This window comes from Haliotis rufescens, unplaced genomic scaffold (genome assembly GCF_023055435.1).
Source record: "Haliotis rufescens isolate VD_foot unplaced genomic scaffold, xgHalRufe1.0.p SCAF_8, whole genome shotgun sequence".
Classification (NCBI taxonomy): Eukaryota; Metazoa; Mollusca; class Gastropoda; order Lepetellida; family Haliotidae; genus Haliotis; species Haliotis rufescens.
In genome coordinates, this window is record NW_025964372.1 from 53,007,587 (window position 1) to 53,024,272 (window position 16,686).

General features: G+C 39.3%; 1 protein-coding gene across 2 annotated transcripts in view; it reads right to left on the reverse strand.

The window, feature by feature from the left end:
- LOC124145594 (galactoside alpha-(1,2)-fucosyltransferase 2-like) overlaps window positions 1–16,686 on the reverse strand; it is a 55,546-nt gene that overhangs the window by 13,030 nt on the left and 25,830 nt on the right. The window contains exons 1-2 of one of the 2 annotated variants that reach the window (XM_046515421.2): window positions 12,680–12,854; window positions 6,031–6,214 (exon numbers count right to left, since the gene is read on the reverse strand). In XM_046515421.2, coding sequence (XP_046371377.2) covers window positions 6,031–6,214; window positions 12,680–12,691 — 196 coding nt within the window. In that variant the 5' untranslated portion in view covers window positions 12,692–12,854. Of the gene's footprint in view, window positions 1–6,030; window positions 6,215–12,679; window positions 12,855–16,686 lie in introns of those variants that run through there. The other variant, XM_046515422.2, reaches the window with a different exon arrangement.

Genomic DNA, 16,686 nt, shown 5'->3' on the forward strand with positions numbered 1-16,686 from the left:
TCTTTGGCAGATATGGGGTATGATTGGGGTGTTAACCACAGGACAAAAGGCGTCTGAACGTGTAGCTGATAGAGGCTGTTAATCGAATCACAATCCATGAGTACTGTTTTTATCAAATGCTTTCTTGTGGGCGTTTGGGGAGATGCATTGTTTGCATAGATAGAGCGTCTTAACAACGACTTAATGCTTTCATTTTTTTCAACTTCATCAAGAAAAATGAACGATTCTAGACAAAATACAACATTACTTCCCGCGATCTGTTTGTTTTGTTTACTGATGCACTCTGGAGATAATCGAATCTACCCGATCCCGTTAGTCGCCTCTTTATCGTGGCAAGCATGGGTTGCTGAAGACCTATTGTAACCCGGATCTCCAAGGGTATTCTTTTACAATGTTTGTACTATGCTAAAGTATGTTTCAAATATTGTTTTTACATTTAACTTTGATGGCATTGATGACATGGTGTTTTAATTCCATAACTTGTTCTCTGTTCAGACGATATGGCTGAAATATTGCCGACTATAAATCTTAACTCACTAAGTCACTCTCTGTTCAGATGAACATTCTTATTACGGTGATTAATTGATCGTATACGACACAAGCCCCGCCATTCTTTTATCTGGATGAGAGGGTAGTCCTTTAGTTGACGCGGACTGCTATTTAAAAAACTGCAACGAATCACTTGCAATCTATTGTTTACCATATGATTACTGCAAACCGGCTTTATGTATTACATTCATGGGGTGTGAATGGTAAAATGTATAATGTATTAAGTAGTATGTATAGTAAAGTTCAAGCTTGTATTAGAGCAGACAATTGCATGCGGAGTACGACAAGGTTGTATGCTCAGTCCAGTTTTGTTTATCCATACTTGTTTCACAGGACATTGATGACATCTTATCATTGTTGTTTGTTGATGATGTATCTTTACTTGATGATTGTGTTATTGGCTTGCAAAGAAGGCTGGATGCCCTTCATATGTTTTGTAGTAAATGACGCTCAGAGGTTAACATGGCTAAATCTGATAATATTGTCTTCAGAAATGGTGGTTACATCTAGATTTATTTGTGTGAGACATTATCAATACCGGCAAGAAAGGCAGCGTTTCTTGTGTATTCACTCCTTAAAAGATATCAGTCATTACCATTTCACGCTGTTGAGACTATCTTTGATACGGAGAGAGATCCTCTTTTATTGTATTGTTCCTGGGGTTTCGAATAGTTGTCGAAAGAGTTAAAAGCTCGTTTTTCAAACGTTATTTATATGTATCTGAAACAGTTTCAAATACGACTGTGTTTGAAGGGGTTGGACAGGCATTATATGTATGTAAACAAGTGTACACGTTGCTATGAATGGATCGAAAACGATATCCACGCGCGCGTTATGCTGAAATGCTGAAAGTATTTGACGACGATGGTGAAATAACTTGGGTATCCAAAATCAGAATGCTGTTCTTTCAGACAGGGTACTCCTATGTTTGGATTGCTCAACATTGTGGAAAAGTATACCTTTTTATTCATCAATTTGTAAAACGATGTAAAAATATACAGTTCTGGACTTGGCTCGACAAATTTACTAACTCACCTTGTCTCAATACGTGCTCCTGTTACAAAACAATTCTTCAGTCTGAACAATATGTATCACATCTTACAGGTAGAAGGGACCTTGTCCGAATAACATGTAAATTTCATTGCTTGTCAGACAATTTAAAAAAATCAGCAATGTCCCTCAGTGGATATTAATGCACTCATTTTTATGAAGGGGCAATTTGCAGCTTATAAAAGATGAATATCACTTCCTTCTTGTTTGTCCTTTTAATGCAGTTAACCACAAAAAGTTGATTAAAACATTCTTCTCTATCTATGTAGCGGCAATAAAATTTCCGAGTACCGTGATGGGATTCGAACCAAGGACCTTCTGGTCAGAAGTCGGACGCCTTGTCCATATGACCAAAGAGGTTAACCCCGTCAGCAAGCTGACGAGGTAAGGATGTCATCTGTGGGATGACTCCACGCCCTGCTACATCTACCTCACGAAAGATAAATGTCAGTTAATATCTTCGCAAGATGTCAAACATATTGAATGGTTGCGAATGTATTTAAAAAGAAACCTACCTATCTAGAAACACATGTATATAAATGATATTGCTACGTTCTATTTAAAATGATGTTGCTGGGCACATCGCTATTTGTCACATTGCATTTAGTACCATGGGCCACGAGGCCGGAAATTCCAATTTAAAATAAAATTTGTCATTTGTCACTTGACTGCAGAACGGCAAGTGTACTAATCCTATAGTCTTCAGTGTTAGTGTCCCCTCAATTTATGATTGATTAGACATTCCACAGCGTGGGACATTTGATATATGAGGTACTTTTCACGTTACTGTTATTGAAGTCAAATTCGCAACACCATGCAATATACATGTATTTTGCGTTAACTAATCCACATGTATTCCCCAATCATTATCTAGAAGTCTCCTTATTTACAGAATTGGAATGGGGCACGGGTGGCCCAGTCGTCTAAGGCGCCGCGATTCGCTGTGCAAAGTTGCGTCCCTTGGGCACGCCAGAAACCTATGATTGTGGGTTCGAATCCCGGTTCGCCCCGATTATGTTTCTAGGTTTCACCGAAGTGGTAAACGTCTGAGACCTGCATCATTTCGGGCTTTCCTCCAACATTAAGCTGACACGCCGTGATATAACTGGAATAGTGTTAAAAGCGGCGTTAAACCCAACTCATTCATTCACTCACTACAGAACTGGAGGCCACGGGAACAAAATTACAATAAAAATTAATACGCAATATGTGTATTACGTTTCAACAACAAGGATCATAAAGTAGAAGTTTTTATTGACGTTAGTTTGTTTTTAAGGGGAATACCTTTATGTTGTTATAGTACTGAACACATCAGTTCAGTGAGCTTTGGTGGGTAAGGGCAGTTGTGGTGATAATTTGGGATAAGCCTCGTTCTACACTCTGCGACTGATACTCATCTTTCTTACCAAATGATCACAGTTTGACATTTTAAAATATTTTTGTCTTCATCTACTTTACCATTACGCATTTTCGTACTTTTGGATTATAGGCAGGAATACGAAATTTTGTTAAATATGAACCAAATCTGTTCCTACCAAAGGTGATGTAAGATACAATACTGGAGCAAGCATGCACTTAGAGGAATTATTAAGAGACAGAAATAATGAAGTATCCATTTTCTTATCCAACTGTTTCATATTGATACACTCTCGGACACTCCAAACATTGGCATGGACGGTCTGAAACAACATAGTTCTAACATGAAAAACCCAATATGTACGGCCGTGATCATCATATGATGTAAACCTCATGTAACAAACGTGGGAATACCTTTGTGGGTGCAACTGAATCATTGTCCAGAGACTGACCGCAACTGAAGCCACGTCATACAAACTTTCCATGAGTTTCACTCGCCTCTAGTTATATAACAAGCATAAACAGTAACGTAACATACAACCCTGCCAAATACCACTAGAAGTTGTAAAAATAGCTGTTCTGCACACTTGCACGTGCATTTTAACAATGCTTTGTATTAAATGAAACATTTATACATGAAGGCCTTTGTAACAAAATATATTTGAGATTCTGTCCATCAACTTAGTCAAAAGCATATTTAAAATCCTCGAAGGCAGTATAAAAGGTGTTTTTGTAAGTACTTATGACAGGGGGAATATAGCACAAAAATAGTGTCTGTTGTTAAGTGATTTTCTCCGAAGCCTGTTTGAGATTCTGATAACATCTCGTTCAATTGAGTCAATATTCTTAATCTTTTTTCAACAATAGATATAAATATTTTCCCTATAACGTTTAATAGATATATACCCCTATAATTATTCGGAATTGTGGTGTCGCCAGATTTGTATATGGGTATAATTAAACCAATGTTTGACCATTCATCCCGGATGATTTGCCAGATTTGAGATTTGAAAGAGCTTTGCGAAATTCACTGTCTGTCATCTATCTGACTGCATATCCACTATTACATTGATCACACTTCAACAATTGTGATTACGGACTTTTCCAAAATGTCTTAAGTAAGAGCCGAGCTGACGTTGTCAATAGCATTTGGGTTAAATAATTCTTTGTTTCCTAAAATGTCTTTTGGATCCAATGTAAAGATTAAGAATTTGAACATTCCCTGATTTCAGAAGGAGATGTGAGCATATATATTTGAACCAATTTAATTCTCTGCATTCTTTGTCAACATATGGGTTATTTCTTTGAAAATGCGTTATCATGTCTTGTTTTCATAGGTCTTTCAAAATGCAATCCAGCAAAATGGAATAACTTCGTTAATTTCTCCTCGCTATCAAGCCATGCGTTGCCACTACTTGATATTACACAACTTTGAATGTTTTATTGACCGTCTGTACTATCATGCCTATGTATTGGCACTATTTAACACTAGTCATCTTTGTATCTGTTATTGACCAACTTCACTTCAAGCCTATGTATTTTGTAATGTTTAATACTACTCAACGTTGAATGTGCTACTGATCAACGGCACTATCAAGCTATTTATTTTCACTATTTAACTTCCCAACGTTGTACGTGTTAACTGTGACTAACTGTACTATCAAGGCTGTGTGTTTGGACTTTAAACGGAAGTAAAAAAGTGAACTTTATACTTTATTTGTCTAGCGCAAACAAGTGACATATTTAACATACTAACGCCTAAGAGATCTCCATTATATGTTCTTATTATTTCCTTTTCGCTCACTAAAGTGATTTGTAATGGCTATCTGCGTTGCTAAAAAATTGTTGAATCCAGTTTCAACTAATGCGAAATTTAGTGTGACGCTTCAAAGACTGCTCGACCACGCCCCCCGGGTGTGTGACAGATGTAGGCCCATCATGGCGGAGTACAGGTTGATGTGCCTTCCGTGTTCCCCGAGCCAAGTGGCGGATGAACCTACAACCATGTTATCATTTACCCCAATTTGAAATTAACGGAGATTAAGACCGATTTTGTTTGTGGCCATGATTGACGTCAATATTAATATACGATATACACTATATGCGACGGCGGGGTGTCCGTATTCCAGTTGCACACTTAAATATAAAACTGTAAAAATGAGGAAGAGGGGTTGAAAACCTTTTAAATACAAGATATGTTTCACATTTTCTGTAATAATTTTGTTTCAAAACAAGGGGAGTCATTTGGGCCCAGTAGGGAAGTTAGCTGAGTCTAGAGGGAGAGTTGTTATCCTGGCAAGGGGAGTCATGTGAGCCTAGAGGGAGAGTTGTTATCCTGGCAAGGGGAGTCATGTGAGCCTAGAGGGAGAGTTGTTATCCTGGCAAGGGGAGTCATGTGAGCCTAGAGGGAGAGTTGTTATCCTGGCAAGGGGACTCATGTGAGCCTAGAGGGAGAGTTGTTATCCTGGCAAGAGGAGTCATGTGAGCCTAGAGGGAGAGTTGTTATCCTGGCAAGGGGAGTCATGTGAGCCTAGAGGGAGAGTTGTTATCCTGGCAAGAGGAGTCATGTGAGCCTAGAGGGAGAGTTGCTATCCTGGCAAGGGCAGTCATGTGAGCCTAGAGGGAGAGTTGTTATCCTGGCAAGGGGAGTCATGTGAGCCTAGAGGGAGAGTTGTTATCCTGGCAAGGAGAGTCATGTGAGCCTAGAGGGAGAGTTGTTATCCTGGCAAGGGGAGTCATGTGAGCCTAGAGGGAGAGTTGTTATCCTGGCAAGGGGAGTCATGTGAGCCTAGTCACTAGAGTCAAGTTCAGGGGGAGTCGTTTGAGCCTACTACACCGGTTTAAGGACATTTATCAATCATCATATCAAGCATCATTTGCACAATACAATTCAAGTAATTTTACATGCAAGGTAAGGTTATGATGTCGTAAGGGCGATACATATTATAATAAACAGTCGCAATCTAAATTGTACCAAAACAATTCTGGTGTCTGAGCGGAATACAGTCAATGGTAATTCGTTTTACACAATACTGCAGTTAGGAAAGTTAGATATTAGGTTAGGTGTCTACTCACCTCGATAGTGTCTGGATCTCAAACAATCTGCCAGAAACATTGTCCTTGCAGCAATGGAGATGGAGCCTATCTGTAACACTGGAGCCTCTACGTTGTTCTGTAATTGGTCTCCCTGACTGGAGTCTTTCTGTAGTAAGGTAGCTGGCCGCTTGTACCTTTTCGGGTATCTAGCAGTAGAGCCTTCCTGTAACAGTGGAGTCGATCTCAAGTCTTGGAGCCTGTCTGTATTAGGAGTTGCGTCCTCAATCTATGAAGAGACGCCCTACTTCACCAGTAGCTAGCAACACACTAGATGCTGAACATTTGACGGCCAACACCCTCACAGACTACAAAGCTCAATACGCGGGTTTGTTATCTTGTCGGTCTGTAGTTCAGATGTCGATGTGGGTGTTCAGGTGTGGGTGTATGTGTTCAGATGTGGGTGTGTGTGTTCAGATGTGGGTGTGTATGTTCAGATGTCGGTGTATGTGTTCAGGTATCAGTCTGTGAGTTAAGATGTCAGTGTATGTGTTCAGATGTCGGTGTGTGCATTCAGATGTTGATTTGTGTGTTCAGATGTGGGTGTGTGAGTTCACATTTTGATGTGTGTTCAGATGTCAATGTGTATTTTCAGAGGTCGGTGTGTTCGTTTAGATGTTAATCTATATGATCAGAGGTCGGTGTGTGTGTGTGTGTTTTCAGATGTCGGTGTGTGTGTTCAGATGTGGGTGTGTATGTTCTGAAATGGGTGTGTGCGTTCAGATGTTGGTATGTCTGTTCAGATATCAAGTGTATGTTCAGAGGTCGATGTGGGTGTTCAGGTGTGGGTGTATGTGTTCAGATGTGGGTGTGTGTGTTCAGATGTGGGTGTGTGTGTTCAGATGTGGGTGTGTGTGTTCAGATGTGGGTGTATGTGTTCAGATGTGGGTGTGTGTGTTCAGATGTGGGTGTGTGTGTTCAGATGTGGGTGTGTATGTTCAGAGGTCGATGTGTGTATTCAGAGGTCGGTGTGTGTTCAGAGGTCGGTGTGTGTATTCAGAGGTCGGTGTGTGTTCAGAGGTCAGTGTGTGTATTCAGAGGTCGGTGTGTGTTCAGAGGTCGGTGTGTGTTCAGAGGTCGGTGTGTGTATTCAGAGGTCGGTGTATGTTCAGAGGTCGGTGTGTGTATTCAGAGGTCGGTGTGTGTTAAGAGGTCGGTGTGTATTCAGAGGTCGGTGTGTGTTCAGAGGTCGGTGTATGTTCAGAGGTCGGTGTGTGTATTCAGAGGTCGGTGTGTGTATTCAGAGGTCGGTGTGTGTTCAGAGGTCTGGGTGTGTTTAGATGTCAATGCGTGTGTTCAGATGTCGGTGTGTAATTGAGATGTTTGTTTGTTTGTTGTTTAACGCCGCACTCAGCAATATTCCAGCCATATGACGGCGGTTTGTAAATAATCTAGTCTGCACCAGGCCATCCAGTGATTGACAATATGAGCACTGATCCACGCAATTGGGATCGATGACATGCATCAACCAAGTCAGAGAGCATGTCCACCCGATCCCGTTAGTCGCTTCTTACGACAAGCAGAGTCGCCTCTTACGGCAAGCATGGGTTGCTGAAGACCTAATCTACCCCGGATCTTCACGGGCCGTATGTTGAGATGTTAATCTTGTGTTTGTGTTCAGATGTCAGTGTGTGCGTGAGTGTGTGCGTGCGTGCGTGCGTGCGTGCGTGCGTGCGTGTGTGTTCAGAGGTCGGTGTTTATGCTTAGATGTCAGTCTGTGTGTTCAGATGTTGATGTGTATGTTCAGATGTCAATGTGTGTGTATTCAGAGGTCGGTGTGTATGTTGAGATGTCAGTGTGTGTTCAGATGTCAATGCGTGTCTTCAGATGTTGATGCGTATGTTCAGATGTCAGTGTGTGTGTTCAGATGTCAATGCGTGTCTTCAGATGTTGATGCGTATGTTCAGATGTCAGTGTGTGTGTTCAGATGTCAATGTGTGTGTATTCAGATGTCAATGTGTGTGTGTGTATGTTCATATGTTGATGTGTATGTTCACATATCAGTGTGTGTTCAGATGTCAATGTGTGTGTGTGTGTGTGTGCGCGCGTGGTGTGAGTGCGTGGTGTGAGTGAGTGTGTGTGCGTGCACTTTCATTCAGTCGGGGTTATGTCTCCTGGGCAGTGCTGGTGCTGGATATATAATTAGTGTGCGATTCAATTGTTGTGGTATTAATTCAATTGTTGGTGCCTGTGTTCAGTTGCCTGGATGCAGCTGTTCAAGCACTGGATCAAGCTGGCGCAGGGATATAATTTCCTCTCCATCTGAGCCACTTTATAATAATACAAAAGCACGTATTAGTTCGTCTCTTGTTCTTACACAGCACAAGTGGGTTATTGTTATTACTAATCAAACAAATAGGCCTCCAGTTTATGTGAATTGTGAGACAAAGAGATGTACATTAGGACGGTACACAGGGAACGACTCGTTTCAATAACAATACCCTGTCCAGCTGGAGTTATTGAACACTGAGTAGCTAACTCGAGTGATATTAAATTGATGTACATCTACTCAATAAAGAGAGTATCTATGACCACATGTAGTACACACACACCCCCCCCCCCCCCCCATCTCTCTCTCTCGTCAAGGAAGAACGTTACAGCGACGTTACGTTACTCACCATCGTCAGTTTGGGGCTTAAAGTGTAATGGTATGGGTGGCATCACAACACATGGCTTGCGGTATCGTTCAAGGTCATGCTCGGTCCATTGTTGAAATGCAAGGACCTAGCAGCAGTATAATACCTACTAACATATTGCACGTGTTGTAACATACCTTTTTGAGGCAGCATAAGATTGCTGTACTGCAATGATCGGCTGCTTCGCCATATATGTCCCCCATAGAACATGTCTGGGATGAGATAGGTGGACGGCTACGACAGGATCAGAAACACCCATAATGCTAGCTCAGTAGGCCCAACCTTTGATTGACATTTGGAACCACATCCCCTGGGCTTTTTTCAATGGTCTGGTGTTTTCAAAGCGCCGCTGCTGCCTCGTCTGTATCAACGCAATTGGTAGTAACACCCGATATGGACATTGTCAATTGTGGTGGCACATCACCCCTATTTTATGGATCGTCGCTCTGTCTCCTATTAATAGGTTTTGGTTTTGTCAATGAATTTGTTTTGGTAAAATATCAATCAGATGAATGACCAAACATTATGTTGTCAAAAAAATATTTACACCACTTAGTATATGTATCCCATCAACGAAGAAAACTTGTAGAGAGAGGTACATGTATGGATTCGGTCTGTCGTTGGGCTCTAGTTTGAGGACATCCCACATCATCATGTTATTCTGAACGTTTTAAGCAGGAAATTGCGACCTTCATTTAAAATATGGAATATGATCAAGCCTAGAATTCGACAAATATGTCATTTGGCTCACATTACACGAACGCACGAAAAGATAAAAAAAAAAGTAAGTTTGACAACTATTTTTGTTGATTTGTTTATTACTTTATTTAATTTACTGAAAGATTTGCTTGAAAAGTCTATGTTTTGCTTTTTGACATGTTCCATATGGATTTGTTGTCGAAGCATTTGTCCCAGAATTGTTTTTTCAACAACATTGCGGGAAATAGTTAATAAATCTAAATCTATCAATAAAATATGATAAATTGAAATGAAATAAGTAGTTTTAGACATAGTGCAAAGTGATATTTTAATAAATCAATGATATGACGTAGGTTCACACAAGTAAACCTTTTGACGTGGCAACGGCCTGGCCGCATCGTGGTTGGTGTATTGGCCTGCTGAATTGAAAGCGTTAACAGCATTAAGCGTTTATATTAATGATTTGGTGTTAGACATGAATAAGTTAAACTGTGGCATACCTATTGAAAGTTCTGTGTTATCAGTTTTGTTGTATGCTGATGATATAGCCTTGTTAGCTGAAGACGAAGACTCGTTACAGAAAATGTTAAATGTTTTAAATATATGGTGTCATAAATGGCGTTTGGATATTAATTCAGACAAAACCAAAATCATGCATTTCAGAAACAAATCTGTGGCTAGATCTGAGCGAGTATTTGTATGCGGCAAATCTATTATTGATTATGAAAGCTCTTACAAATATCTTGGTTTAACTTTTAATGAGCATTTAGATATGCACAAAACAGTCCAGGTACTGTGTAAATCGGCTAGCAGAGCTCTTTCTGCGTTGTATTCAAAGTTTAAACACGCGGGTGGCATGTCTTACGAAGTATTTAACAAGCTTTATAAAGCTCTTGTAGAACCTGTTCTATTTTATGGTGCTGGCATTTGGGGTTTGAATAAGTATAAGGAAGTAGAAATAATTCAAAATAAGGCTTGTCGTTTGTTTCTAGGCGTAAGAAAAAATGCCCCAGTTACTGCTATGAGGGGGGACATGGGCTGGTGTTCTGTGAAAGTGTCACAGCACGTTGAATGCTTTAGATTATATTTTAGAATTCAGAATATGCAGGCCCATCATCTCCCTCTTATCATTCATAATTGGTCCAAAATCCGATCACAATCCTGGGATAAAAAAATCGTAAACATTTTAGCTCACTATAATTTGTCAAATTTACCTTATTGTGGATACAGCATTAAACAGTGTGTTGACCGTGTAAAGTGTTTCTTAACTGCTGAAGATTGTGATATGTGGTATACTGCGCTATGGAATGACAAGAATAATCCAAATGGCAATAAATTACGCACATACAGAATGTACAAATCATCACCTACTGCTGAGCCTTATTTATGTCATGTACGTTTTAGAGATCATCGAAGACTTTTAGCATCCTTTCGATGTGGTATTTTACCTTTACATGTTGAGACCGGCCGCTACGCCAAGCCACCTACCCCACTGTTGGATAGGACTTGTAAATATTGTCACGCCAATCCTACTAATGATCATGTAAATTATGTTGAAGATGAATGTCACTTTTTAATAGAATGTCCATTTTATGATGATTTAAGATACAACTTAGCTAAAGAAGCAACTTCTGTAGATAAAACATTTCATTATATGAGTAGTTTAGAAAAGTTTATTTTTATTATGAACGAAGAATCGCTCCAATGTATTTTAGCCAAATCAATTTACAACATGGTTAAAAGAAGGCAATTTCATTTTAAGCCAAGTATGTATGTATGACTTGTATGTATGTATGTATGTATGTATGTATGTATGTATGTATGTATGACGTGGTGTGTGGGCGGCGCAACGCTGTGGGGGGAGTTAAGGGGGAGCGCACTGTTTAACTAAGGACTTTCGAAGTCAGTTGCCCTGTATCCTGGCATACTGGTGCGCTCTTCACTGAAACCGCCCACGGCCGTGCTCCGCGCCTGCATCACGAGGTATGTATGTTTTATTCTGTTTCAACTGAATAGTTTTATGATTGATATGTTTTATAGTGTCTCGTAGGTCATATTTGGCCGGATGTTATATTTTACTGTTTTGTATATATCGTATTACGAAGTGTATATAACATGTGACACTTTAATAAACAATATTCTCTCTCTCTCTCTCTCTCATTAAAGTCCGATCACGTATACATGATGCAGAATATGCAAGCTCACTTATTTATTGGGCAGATTTAAAACTAACAGATCGTAGCGCTGAGGCTGATAAAAGACATGTACTAGTAACATCTAGGGGCATCTATATAGAAATGCGTAGTCACTTCATCGTGTTTCAGAAATCGGACAGTTTCAATGGAAATTGCAATGATTTGGAAGGCCTCCACAAAATCTCAAAAATGTGTAACGTATGTCCCCAAATAATAATAAATACGTCTATTGGAGGAAACATATATTGAACCAAATCGATATTATATTTATTCATGATCTTGAAGAGCCATGGACACTGTATGTCATACATGCCACGATAGTTACCACTGTCTGTCATACACGACACCATAGTTACCACTGTCTGTCATACACGACACTATAGTTACCATTGTCTGTCATACACGACACTATAGTTACCACTGTCTGTTACACACAACACGATAGTTACCACTGTCGGTCACACACGACACTATAGTTACCACTGTCTGTTAGACACGACACGATAGTTACCACTGTCTGTCATACACGACACGATAGTTACCACTGTCTGTCATACACGACACGATAGTTACCACTGTCTGTCATACACGACACTATAGTTACCACTGTCTGTCATACACGACAATATAGTTACCACTGTCTGTCAAACACGACACTATAGTTACCACGGTCTGTCAATCATGACACGATAGTTACCACTGTCTTTTACACACGACACGATAGTTACCATTGTCTGTCATACACGACACTATAGTTACCACTGTCTGTCATACACGACATGTTTATCGTGTCGGCCATTTTGACGTCTTGTACTTGATGTAAATATAATGTATTACGACGCTCTGTCATTGTGATTGACTTACTGAGGTTGTTCTTAACAGACAATTGTCAATTGCCTTTTCAGTCATATGCAACTCTTTTCAAAAACGCGAGAACGCGAGATTGCGACCCTTGACCAAGGTCGCGATCTCGCGTTCTCGTGCTTTTGTGCCAATTGGCTATGCAGTTATATGTAACTATTTTCAAAAACGCGAGAACGCGAGTTTGCGACACTTGATCAATGTCGCGATCTCGCGATCTCGCGTTTTTCGGCCAATTACCTGGACAGTCATCCAGTGGCTCAGTCGTCTGAGGCGTCGCAATTCGCTGTGTAGAGTTGCGTTTCTTGGGCGTGCCAGAAACCTATGTTGGTGAGTTTCGTCCCATTTGAAGCTGACAAGCCAGGGTATAACTGAAATATAAATACTGTTCAAAGCGGTGTTAAGCCAAACTCACTCACTTATTCAGAGCCTTGCCGGTCCCTGGATATTGGGGGTACTTTTCCAGTATAAGCATGTCTATCATGTGGATGTCAAGGCCGCAGTGAATTATTAGTTAGAGTTTGATTGAATTTTACAATACATGGGAGACGGAACGCATTTTACTTTTAACATTTTATTGTTTTCTTATCGAACTATTTAGGGCATCTGTGTACAATTGCTGTCGAAGGGTGCGATTCAGATGCATCATGCGTGTTCAGTAGGGCTACGTGTACGGAGTAGGAACACACATATTAGCGATATTTTATTTCTAGAAACTTTGAGGCAATAGAATAATGTAAGGCGGGATGTTTTGTAGTTTTGTAGGTGGAAAACGATGATAATCTATTAATTAAGTTTGTATGGCCTAAAGTTGCGACTATGGTGTCCTGTAAAAACATCGGACAATCTCATTTTAGCCGAATGCTACAAATTGGTCTTTGAGAATTCTGTTTTGATGAATATGCTAGCCGTGTATAATATTGCCTCACTGGCCTGTAACTGACAGTGCAGACGCGAATAGCTGCAATACTGCTGATGTAGCTTTAAGCAATATTTACTCTCTCACTGACAGTGATATATATTGTTTCCAGCTTCCTCACACTTTAATGTTTTCACTATCACTGGACATTCATGTACACAATTTCTTTTGTTAAATTATAATGAGCACGTTGGGGTTTTTGTTTTAAAGTACATTGGAAACTGAACCAAAGAGAAAGGACTCTACGATACATGGGACTTTGTGTTTGTAAATTACATGATAGCATTTTCAACCTCAAGTCATTAGTTTGCTAAATGCTGCTTGGAGAATGAAGAGCATGAAAGAAGCATGACCACCGGACTGCTAATGTGCGCATGCGCCTTGACCTCATGATATTACGCATGCGCACGGACAGCGTCTAGCACAAGGGAAAATTCCAATATATACAAAATATACAATTTTGTATATTTGGTATTTCCAAAATATACAATTTTGTATAGTTGGTATATCCAAAACTATACAATTTTGTATATATGGATAGATTTTATCTCTGCTTCATTGAATTCTTTGAGCTCGTAAGAGGTATTCTTGGGGTTTGAAAATACTACTAATGTTACCGAACAGTATTATTGCACGTGACAATAATACGTTAATACTATTTTCATTATGGCAACTATATTTGGAGTGTTATGAAATAATTTGTATTTCTTTATGTTGACAGCATTTTACATAAGAAATAGAACATTTGTGCAGATTTTAGTAACAGATAATGTAAATAATACTGCTGTCTTAATTAGATCGCGGTTTGAAAAAAGCACTGTTGGTATAACGAAGGCTGCCGCTGTTTTAACTAGGTCGGGGTTAGAAAAGCACTGTTTGTATAACGAAAGGCTGCCGCTGTTTTAACTAGGTCGGGGTTAGAAAAGCACTGTTTGTATAACGAAAGGCTACCGCTGTATAAACTTAATTGTGGTTAGAAAAGCACTGTTTGTATAACGAAAGGCTGTCGCTGTCTTAACTAGGTCGGGGTTAGAAAAGCACTGTTTGTATGGGGAAAGGCTGCCGCTGTCTTAACTAAATCGGGGTTAGAAAAAACACTGTTTGTATAGCGAATGGCTGACGCTGTCTTAAATAAATCGGGGTTAGAAAAGCACTGTTTGTATAACGAAAGGCTGTCGCTGTCTTAACTAGGTCGGGGTTAGAAAAGCAGTTTGTATGGGGAAAGGCTGCCGCTGTCTTAACTAAATCGGGGTTAGAAAGAGCACTGTATGTATAACGATAGGCTGCCGCTGTCTTAACTAGGTCGGGGTTAGAAAAGCACTGTTTGTATGGGGAAAGGCTGCCGCTGTCTTAACTAAATCGGGGTTAGAAAAACACACTGTTTGTATAGCGAATGGCTGACGCTGTCTTAAATAAATCGGGGTTAGAAAAGCACTGTTTGTATAACTAGAGGCTGTCAAGTTCAAGTTCAAGTTCTTTATTAACTCAAACCGCCGACCGGTGGTATATGAGCAACATAATAGCGTACATATATACAAAAATACAATGTGATCAAGTGGCAACAGTGCTTTACTTTAGTGCAGAAAGTAATATTTTTACAAATTTAGACAGTTTTTTAAGATTGTAAGTTCTCATATGTGACATCAAATGCTTAAAGGAAATAATGTTTGACCAGTTTAGATATCTACTATCAATTAATGTTTTTCTTTGCTGGTCAAAATATTCACATCTAAAGAGGTAGTGGAACTCGTCGGCTATGGCAGGGGAGGTACAAAGCTTACGTGTGCGATATTCGCGTGGGATGCCCTCCCAGCGGCCAGTCTCAATCTGTCTGTCTAAACTAGAATAACCAATAAACGGAATAGCAAGAGAGCAGCCTTTTAGCGATTGTCACGATCATTGCAAAACAATAGATAAAAAGTCCATGAATTTAAAATTGTACAAGGAAACATATATATAGGAAACACCTTGTTGGAATAAATTCCTATTATATTACGTTCGCGACATTAGTTCTGGAGTTTTGAAAGTAAAATTTATTATATATGTTTCTGTGATTTCATGTAATGGTGATTCTAAACATAAAATATTGGTTGATATTGTTTGACAAACAGTTGTACACACCGTCCATTGTGATACTTCTACTTAAGGATGTTTGTTTAGTCAATTGACATGCGTTCATTGTAAACAAGGATCATTAGTGTGAAAGGATTACTAAGTTTGTCATCCAGTATAATGCACTTCCACGATTAGCATAATTAGAACAGAGTCTGTAAGTAGTTACATCCGGACTCCAGTTAATCAAGGCAGCTACATCAGTTGAGAGTGTGAGCAACTAGAGAAGAGGCGAGCAACTCAATGTGATTTTTGAATTAAGTGGAATTTTAATAAATACGAACATTGAACACGCACAATCGCAGATTTCCATCGTACATTTGAGGGTGAACGTGAACGAAGCCGTGCAGGATGCCTAACAGCGTTTTGTCTTCAGAACACACAGTGAGCTCAGGTGAGTTTATTAATGATGATATTTTCATTCATTCATAGATATGGCGATCATGAGCGCTGACACTATATATGGTCGCAATAGAACATTTGGAAGACTAGACACACATTGATTCACTATATGACAACATCAAATCCAGTATTTGTTTAATCAAACAGGTTTAAAGCATTCAAAATTGTGCATTATTATAAAATACAATGTGTGTCGCTTCGTCTGCCATGTCAAATACATTAATGATTTGTTTTAAGTCATAATTTAATATTATGACTTTTACATTATTACTAAAATTATGGAGTCTTGCATGTCGAGCCAACAAAATATTGTACATATTATTCACATTGGAATTTCTGTTTACTGTGTTTGTGATGGGGTCCAGACAATTCCCCAAATGGACAAGTCAAAATACTACTGCGTAAAATATTAATGCTGATTTGGAGAAAATTACCAAATGGATGAAAGCAAGTAAAATTGAATCCAGAGAAAACAGAAACCATTCTATATCACGTTTCACTATTTCAAAGTAAAGTCTTCCCAAGTCCAAAACCTAATCTAAAAATGAAAGGAATTAATATTTATGACTTTGGGAATAATATTTCAGTCAGATTCTGATATTGACGATGGAGTTAAAAAGGAAATCCCTATGATAAATTGCCTTAGAAGTCTTAGATACCTTTCTGGTGTCCACCACCGTGAACCATACTCACTCACTCAGTTAAATAACTCATTTCACATAAATCGTTAGAAGTTATGAACAAGCATATAATGCCCATATTTGGGATAATTGTACCGAGAACAAGAATTAATCCTAGAATGTTTACACTAAGA